This window comes from Hyposmocoma kahamanoa, unplaced genomic scaffold (genome assembly GCF_003589595.1).
Source record: "Hyposmocoma kahamanoa isolate Upper Pololo Valley unplaced genomic scaffold, ASM358959v1 172, whole genome shotgun sequence".
In the NCBI taxonomy this organism is placed as follows: Eukaryota; Metazoa; Arthropoda; class Insecta; order Lepidoptera; family Cosmopterigidae; genus Hyposmocoma; species Hyposmocoma kahamanoa.
In genome coordinates this window covers 301,069-310,762 of record NW_020653622.1, presented here as the reverse complement: position 1 = coordinate 310,762, position 9,694 = coordinate 301,069, and the positions used below count along the sequence as shown (strand labels likewise).

The 9,694-nt window shown below is 35.7% G+C and overlaps 1 protein-coding gene across 1 annotated transcript; it reads left to right on the top strand.

The window, feature by feature from the left end:
- The first annotated feature begins 493 nt into the window (after positions 1–493).
- Positions 494–7,008, top strand: LOC113225745 (ferritin subunit-like). Its single transcript, XM_026458154.1, has 4 exons — positions 494–659; positions 3,568–3,702; positions 5,103–5,237; positions 6,270–7,008. Exons 1-4 carry the CDS (start codon positions 558–560, stop codon positions 6,423–6,425), a joined length of 528 nt encoding a protein of 175 aa, XP_026313939.1. The 5' UTR covers positions 494–557; the 3' UTR covers positions 6,426–7,008.
- The last annotated feature ends 2,686 nt before the right edge of the window (positions 7,009–9,694 follow it).

Below are 9,694 nucleotides of genomic sequence, written 5' to 3'. Positions count from 1 at the left end.
ACTAGCCTACTTGAATTTGATTTTTGCCTCACTTGTGACCGTTTGTTTGATATGAAACTATCTGTAAGGGTAGCTTCCCTTACTCTAAGTTGTAGTTTGCTGGAGAGTCAATCAGTTTATCACTAGAACGGGATGTTAGTAATGAAACGTGTCCGCACTCAATGATTCCGTTTATTGAACTCTAATAAAGTAAACACGTAATAGCTTTTTATGTTAAAATCTACGTCAGCGTATATAGTTTTACAATTATTATAATATTTTCCTAAGTATGTCGAGGTCGAGTACACTATCATTCTATGCGTCATTATTCTAAGACCTGCATAATTGAGGTTTTTCAACTGAAGTCCTATAATTATTAAATTCATATTTATTATTCCAAAACTTGAGAATTGACTAGCGGTTTAACGACACTGTGACTGTTGAATGGAATAGCAAGTTTTGTAGGTAGGCGTATCGCTTACCACAGGACTAATTGTTTGGCCCGTCATTTGATATTAAAAAAAAACCCTTTTACAGGCCACGAGAAAACAGTAAACATCCCACAGGATTGGATTACGATGCACTCTCGCTGCCGTGCCAGCATGAGGGCACAAATCCAGATGGAAGTCGCTGCTTCACTGCAGTATCTTGCTATGGGCGCACATTTCTCCAGGGATGAGGTATGCGGGCCTACGTACCCCATTTATTTATTCATAAATTCTGAAATAAATGAAGGCCGTATGGTGGCAGAACAGCATGGCAACCGTTCGGCCACAGAGGCAGAATTACTAGTAGTAGAGCTCCTTTATTCAGTTGATAGTCGATAGAATATTTATCGACTGCAATCACTTGAAAGCGGGCAACATTTTACACAACGATCGCGTCCCTTACTCCATCTTCAAAAAAGACAGACTATTGTATTTTACTAATAAGCCTGTACATAGTGTACATAATTTGTTTAATACATAGGGCGCACTATAAGTTTCCGGAACTGGCCACTTACATAAACAATATTTAAAAAGTAAAATTACAACATTTGAAAATGGAACTCTGGCTGTAGAATACAGTTTGTTTCATCTGACAGTAACTTGTTTTAACATTGTGGCGTCATTTTAGAAATTGGTTGTCTACAACACCATGGATTTAACTCGTGAGAATTTTCGTAATATGATTTTCTACGACTTTAAATGTAATTCAGCTCAGCGGAGCTTCCCTCGGCTTCAAACTGCTTTTGGCGATGAAGCACCATGCAAGACGACTATTTATAGCTGGTTTGCAGAATTCAAACGCGGTCGTGTGAAACTTAGTGACGAATTTCGTGATCGTCGCCCGTCCACTGCTGTGAACAACAAAAACATCGATGGTGTGCGCCGTATGATCAAAACAGACAGGCATGTAACATACCTTGAGATTCGGGCATCTTTAGGCATAGGCATGAGTCAAATACAATTAGTACTACACACACATTTGCGTGTGAAAAAGCTGTGCTCTCGGTGGATCCCACACAATTTGACTGAGGCTCAAAAAACGGATCGCGTCACTTGGTGCAATGCCATGCTTACTAGATTCAACGAAGGGCCGTCAAATTTGGTGTGGGACATAGTAACAGATGACGAAACATGGATTTATAGTTGCGATCCCAAAACAAAGCAGCAATGGAGCGTATGGGTCTTTCGAAATGAGTCGACACCAACCAAAGTGGCGCGCGTGCAAAGTGCCTCTAAGCGGATGATTGTTTCTTTTTTTAATAAAACTGGACACGTGGTTGCTGTTGCTTTGGAGAATCGTTGTACCGTGAATAGTGATTGATACACTACCATTTGTTTGCCGGAAGTTATTGACAAACTCCGTTAAAATAACCGTAAACGCCGTATCATCTTGCACCACGATAATGCCAGGTCTCACACGGCCATCCAGACAAACGAATTTTTGAAGGTGAACAACGTTGACCTTTTTAGCCATCTCGCGTACAGTTCCGACCTGGCACCTTGTGACTTTTGTTTATTTCCAAAAATTAAGAACCAGTTACGCGGTCAACGATTTTCATCAGCTGAAGAGGTTGTCGAAGAGTATGAAAAATATGTTCCAGAGATTGTCACGGAGGAGTGGCATAAATGTTTTCAAAATTGGTTCATTCATATGAAAAAGTGCATTAACGCTAACGGAGAATATTTTGAGAAACAATAAATTAATTTCTGACCATTTAGTGTTTTTTTCTCATTCATTCCGGAAACTTATAGTGCGCCTCACGTATAAAATTATTTATCTATACACATATCAAAAACTCTCTATAACGTGTTCAAAAACCGCAAATTGCGACCAGCATAAAGGTAAACTGTTTTGTTAGAACAAATTTCTTATCTGTGAAAATGTTATTATTGCTTCATAATAACATCGAATTCGATGTTATTATTACATTCAAATTGCGAACATCTCTGAAAAACAAAACAATTTGATTTGACCTCAGTTCTAATATCAGTCGAGATGAAGTTTTTTCGAAATGAAATGTCAATAGCAAACAATTTTGACAATTTCACACGTTACTTGATATCGAACGATATGATAGTTGGGGCCGATTCTAGTTTGTCTAAGAATTAAAAATAAAAACTACGGTTGTGTGACATGCGTGAGAAAAGTTTTATTTGCCGCCATTTCGGCAGTCGTAACATGCGGTTCCTGAACACATCACAGAGAGCTTATAATATGTGTATAGATAAAGCAGTGTATGTAAGTGTACATAATTAGGCATTAAAACACTCATGCGATGTTTTTATGTAACTCGCCTGTCGGCTCGTTTCATAAACCCACACTCTTAGAATAATAACGCATAGAATGATAGTTTCATATCAAACGAACTGTCACAAGTGAGACAAAAATCAAATTCAAGTAGGCTAGTTTTAGTAGTAGGTTAGTTTTCGGTTTTAGTGAATATTTATATAAAAATACAAGTTGAAACGCGTTACTTCCTTGTGGAATGTGATGTTAGTATCTATTTTATGTTTGTCTGACGTATTTTTACACTCATTTACCGCACATTTCGTCATTTTTAGCTAAAATTCTTGAGCTGTTCGCGGTGCAAGTTGACCTTGAGCACTGACGGCCCGCCCGCTCGAGTAGGCCCTTTGGGAGCGCTTCAATTTGCCTCACTTAGCGTGTGCGGACTAGGTTTCTATGCGTTATTATTCTAAGCCCACACTCGTGTTTTAATGCCTTTCATTAAGTAATTGTCACATGAACTACTTACTATTTTATGACTGTCATGTGATAAAAGCACAATAGTTTTAGGAGCAGTAGACCACCTTGTGAAAGAGTTCGTCCAGGTAAGTACTGCCACCTTAATTATTTATGCCGCCAAGCAGTAATGTTAGCATTATTGCGTTCCGGTTTTGTCATGGGACTTGTCATCTTATGTCTCAGGGTGTCGGGCGCAGTGGCAGCGCCCCTCAGATCTTTGCGATTTAAAGCTCCGAGTGGCACAGCAACTGTTATGGACAGGCGTGTAGCTTACCATCAGGCGCACGACTTGTTCGTCCCGTCATTTGATATTATAGAAAAAAAACATTTTTTTGACGTGTTTCTTCACAACAGGTAAACAGACCGGGTTTTGCGAAGCTTTTCTTCGACGCCGGAACCGAAGAGCGTGAGCACGCCATGAAGTTAATTGAATACCTGCTCATGCGAGGTGAACTTACTAGTGACGTCAGCTCGCTTATTGCTTTCAAGGTAGGAAGTTCTTATAATCACTCACCAGGTACCAGGGTATCATGAAAATCAGCACCCGCATTTATCGATGCTGATACTCATTGCTGATATTCGAGTCGTAACATGACCTAACAGCATCGATGATATAACCAGAAATAGAGACGAAATAAAGGCCACCCATTCCTGGCATATCATCAAGTAAATAGGCCTTATATCACTTTTAAATATCAACTCTCGTTTGCGCTGAAATCAGAAATTAGAAAGCTGAAGTACAGCTCCAACAACTGACCTGTGTGTACGTCTCCGTATATTCCAAAAATATTCTGTATTTATTGTAATAAAGATAATATCTCTAACTATTCTATCTATATATAGCCCTTCCATTGGATGGTATGGGAAAAATTACAGCAAATAGGCATTATAGCAAAGCTCGAGTTATACTGGTCCTTCCGAACCTTCCGGAAACAGACTGTTAGCTGAAAAAGCAGCTCGGCTCTTGTTTTTAAAATATAACTTTGATAAAATTCCAAAACGACTAAGCCAGGCAGATTGATTCTTTTGTTAACAAATGTCACAAAATCATTGAAATAATATTTTATTTCAATACCTACCAAAGAAAATATAAAGCTTTTTTCATGTAGATGGATTCTGTAGGGATGTACATTTTTCGCGTTTTTTTTTTAATAAGTAATGTTAGGTCAAAAAATCAGCTCCCGCTGATGTGTAAAAAACCTGCATTAGCAACTACCTATAACTAACGTGACCAATATTTTTCCATCAGAGCGGGACAAAAATAAAGCACATGTTTATGATAGTTACCAAATCCTTAACAATTAACATCAATAACATTAACATATTTAAAATATTTACAATACACTATTTTACATTATCATATTTAACATTACTTTAAAACTTATAACATTTTTTATTCCAACAAACTACTCCGAAAACACCCTCGTTATCACGGCTACGTTTCGGGCCCTTTACAGGTCCCATGGTCACGGTTGACTGAGATGATACAGTCTTCAACCAGTTATATCTAATATTGATGCAAACCACCCTATTTTTTCACTATAGTTACAATAGTTATTAATTAAATACCTTATTTTTAATTTTACAAAGAAAACATTCCAATTTACGCTATATTAAGTTTTACAAATTATTTTATTGAATGAATTTTTATTAAGTTCAATTTATTATTAATTATTAATAGAAATTAGAATAAACTAAAACTATTAAAGTACTAAAACTGTTTAATGATCAAAAACTTTCCGTACTTGTGTACTTACGTCTCAGGGTGTCAAGCGCAGTGCCCCTCAGATCTTTGCGATTTAAAGCTCTGAGTGGCACTGCAACTGTAATGGATAGGTGTGTAACTTACCACCAGGCGGACGACTTACTATTTATTATTCTATCTCCAGCCTCCTCAACGTAAGAACTGGGAGAGCGGCGTGGATGCTCTCGAACATGCACTAAAGATGGAAGCTGATGTCACCAAAAGCATTAGAAATGTTATTGATGACTGCGAAAGCGATCCAGAGTTCAACGACTACCATGTAAGTGTCGAGTTCTTAGGTTTGAATGAAAATATTTTGTTGGATCTAAAACGCGTATATTTGTTTTTTTTTTTTTTCAAGCAAACCAACGGTCCTTCACTGGTCCCATAGGCACCTAATGGGGACCTGTATTACGTTTTTACAATAAGATCCCGGGGCATATATTAAGATTACCGTTTCCTAAGTTTAAAACTTAAATTAAAAGTATTTTAATTGAAAAGTCATATTACAAAATTGTAGACTACGTGTTAGATAAATATCTATGGAAAGACAACCTGAGTCCACACAAATGTGATTCAAAATGTAATAAATACATTTAAGTTTATTTGAAAAGAGCAATCCCTAGAGTTTCTAGCTCGTTCTTCTCAGTGAGGTCAGCGTATTGAACGATCAGTAGCTTAAAAAATGACGTGTTCAAGTCATTGACTTACAATTATATGGACAATTACAGTTATAAAGTGTCCGAACTTATAGGGCGTTAAAATCGTATACAGAGCGTCATTCACGCTTTAGTCTTCGTTTGTTCGACTGACAGCGAAGCAAGCAAAATTAGACAGTACTGCGATGACATTACCATTTTGAATTTCAACGTTTTAGCTTTTTTATATTCCTTTACATGTCACTACGTTTAAATAGGTTGACCTGGGACATTTTTTTCGTGGTTTTTGTATTAGACCCGTCGTCCATTTATTTGTAAGTCAATGGTTCAAGTGTAAAAATCTTACCTACGGAATAAATGATTATTTGACTTTGGCTTTGACTCACGGGTGACTGAGATGGTGGAATAGTCGAGTCTTTAGAGCGGTGCAGTAGCCATGCTGTCGCTAATCGTCTACCTGTATACATATGCGCGATTTTAAGATTTTGGGATTTATAGGCGATTGCATCGATGCAGTCGCGCGTTTGAATCGATGCAATCGCGCGTTGGTAATATTTGGTATCAGTTGGCAGATGTATACCAAAGGTGCGAGACCTATACCGTTTTCTTTTGTTATTTAAAACATAGTGTTAATAACATTTATCTGTCCACAGCTCGTCGACTACCTGGCTGGTGAATTCCTTGAAGAGCAATACAAGGGTCAACGTGACCTGGCTGGCAAGGCTTCCACGTTGAAGAAGATGATGGATCGCCATGTGTCTCTTGGAGAGTTCTTATTTGACAAGAAACTTCTTGGCATGGACATCTAAACAACTAATTTTTAAAGAAAATAAAAAAAGAGTAATTATGATTATTTTTCCGTTCAAAACTATGTCAAAAAGTATTAGAAAATTTTTAAGGTTGTGTAGTTTATTAAAAACGTCAAACGTTTAATCGTAAGGAATAAAACATTAAAAAATATCACGTAGGTATATTTAAAAAACAACCTCACACGTTAAGAACCCGCCATTTTAAATGTCCTTTCAAAATGGCGGTTTGAAAATTGTAGAAAATTAAGTAATGTTTAAGAATTGTAATTATACATTGAAATAGATTAGGTTTAGAGTTTTTCTAATTGTATACTCCACTACTTTACTAATTTTATATAAAACAATTAAAAAAATACAACAAATTTATATACATAAATTTATGTATTAGTTTTTCAAATTTGAAATTGGCGCTAAAGATGGCGCCCGCTTTACCTTATTATAACAAAATTAGATAAAAATGAAATTTCTTCTTCAAGTTGTTGCAATTTTCAGTATTTATTTCATTATTTCTTATAAATAAAACGTTTTGTCAACCGCAAAATGTAGTCTTATTATAAATTAAATCTGTAAACATGCCATAAATACCAAATGTAGGCGATGCAATGTTTTAAAAAAGATGTTGATGATCAAAGTAACAACTATTTTATCCTACAAAAGCTTTTCTTTTGAATTATAAGTAATATAATTTTTCTCAAACATGCTCGGAAATATTTGCATTACTTTCAAAAAATTAACACGGAAAGTTTGCCATTTATGAATCATGCTTCTTCCCGGCAAAGGCCTGCAAAGTAAAAATGAAAATCCGTTACTTTTCTCTAAACTTTGAAATCTACCTACTAGTCAATGACTAATAATGAACTATGTAAACAGGCAAAAGAAAAACTCATACGGCCAACTACCCAGTGTTTATAATTGCGAGAATTAAAAATACCTACCCGTACTGCATACTAAAAAAAAATGGCGGTAACATTTAAAGTAAAGTGTTTTGGTATTCTTTTGTTTTTCGTCTTTTTTGTATTTTGGTCACAAAAATGAGAAAGTGAGAAGAGCGATAACGAAAATAGATATACATTCAAACACATCGGGAATTCAGCAGATTCCTATTAATGTGCCAAAAAAAAAGAATAACATTTCCTTTTAGCAATTGTATTGTATAAATTTTAATGTAAATTAATATATCTTTTTTCCTTTTTATATTATACATCTTCCTTTCTATAGTCTTTTATTATTTCCTCACATTGTGGATTGCTTGACTCGTATTAATACAAGACCTCGCTGGCGCTCGTCCTTGTAACTTATACTCGTCCAGCAATCCCTTACTTGTCGGCCTCTGCAATAATGTACTAAATAATATAAAATAATTTAATTTGAAATTTAGTATGAGCTTTTCGGTTACTTAGAACATCGTGATAAAATCTGCACGTAGAAGAAGGTTCACAACCACAGAACGATAAATACAGTAGAAGTTACTAGTTAGCATCCGACGCCTGCCAACTATAGATCTTGACAGCTCGGTCCGCCATTTTCGCTTTGTAGCAACGTGGTTGAGTAAGCGGAAAACTCTGGATTTTTTGTGCCAGATTTTTACCTGCATTAACGAAAAATTCATTTGCTTTGTTAACAGCAATACGATCAGATGAGTGGCTTTTTAATAATCCTGTAGATGATTTATGCTGTTTCGATATGTAGGTTACCTTTTTTATATATTTCCAAACCTTTTTACTGTCTGTACCAGCTTTTTCCAATTCTTTTTTATCAAAACAGCTTTTAACTTTTTTAAGTAGATCGTTACAAAAGTTCCTATATCTTTTGTATGATATTTGTAGAATTAAATTAGCTGGATTACTTTTTGCCTTCATATGTAGTTTATCCCTATGACGCATACAGCGAATAAGTCCTGGTGTAATCCAAGGTTTGATATTGTAATTTTTACTATTTAATCGCATGACCTTGCTATTACTTAATATTGATTGCTGTACACTTAGAATAATAACGCATAGAAACCTAGCCCGCACACGCTAAGTGAGGCAAGTTAGAGGGTTCCAAACGCGCACCCAGGAGCGCGCGGGCTGTTAGTGTTCAAGGTCATATTGCACCGCGAACAGCTCCAAAATTTTTTGCTAAAAATGACGAAATGTGCGGTAAATGGGTGTAAAAATACAACAGACAAACATAAAATAGACACTAACATCGCATTCCACAAGTAAGTAATGCGTTTCAACTCATATTTTTATGTAAATATTCACTAAAACAGAAAAATAATTTCGCGGCAACAAGATACGAAAGTGTTGCAAAGTAACGAATTTTTTTTCTCCCCATTTTGCTATTCTGTTTCAAAATAATTATATTACGTAAATTTTAGTGGTGCCTGTAATTTCGATTTATTTGCGCATCTTGAACTAATATTTACTTGAATAAACATTAAATGTTTTCGTGAACTCCTGTAAGTGATTGGGACACTTAATTATTTTATAATACTTTTAACGGCTCTGCGTTCATGCTTTATTGAATAATTATTTATTTTAATTTTATTTGAATTGGAGCACATATTGCAACAAATTTACAGTATATATTTGTTTCTACTATAGTGTTGGCACCACCAGTACAACTTTGATAGCTTATTATAATGTCTTTCTTTTCGTAACTCAAGCTAAATATTTTATATTGAAATATTTTATTTTCTTAAAAGGGGAGCATTCTTAAGCGATTTTTTAATCTATTTTAACAGTTATTTTCTTTAATGTTTGCTTATGGCATTTTCCGTTTTAGGTTTCGAATATGGCAGTTATTTCTAAATCCAAGATGGCGGGCGCGATTTTTCGAATAATGGCTAGTTGGGTATCGTTTTCGAGATGTTTGGGAATGTTCAATACAAATATGGCACTCATTTCTAAATCCAAGATGGCAAACACGACAGTTCAAACAAAAGCAATATTCGTAATGAGCACCCCCAAATACCTCGAAAACGATACCCAACTTGCCATTATTTGAAAAATCGTGCCCGCCATCTTGGATTTACAAATAGTGCCATATTCACATTGAGCATCCCCAAATACCTCGAAAATGATACCCACATAGCATTTTTTTTTTAAAATCGTGCCCGCCATCTTGGATTTAGAAATGAGTGCCATATTCGTAATGAGCACCCCCAAATACCTCGAAAATGATACCCACATTGCATTTATTTGAAAACTCGTGTCCGCCATCTTGGATTTAGAAATGAGTGCCATATTCGTAATGAGCATCCCCAAATACCTCGAAAAGGATAC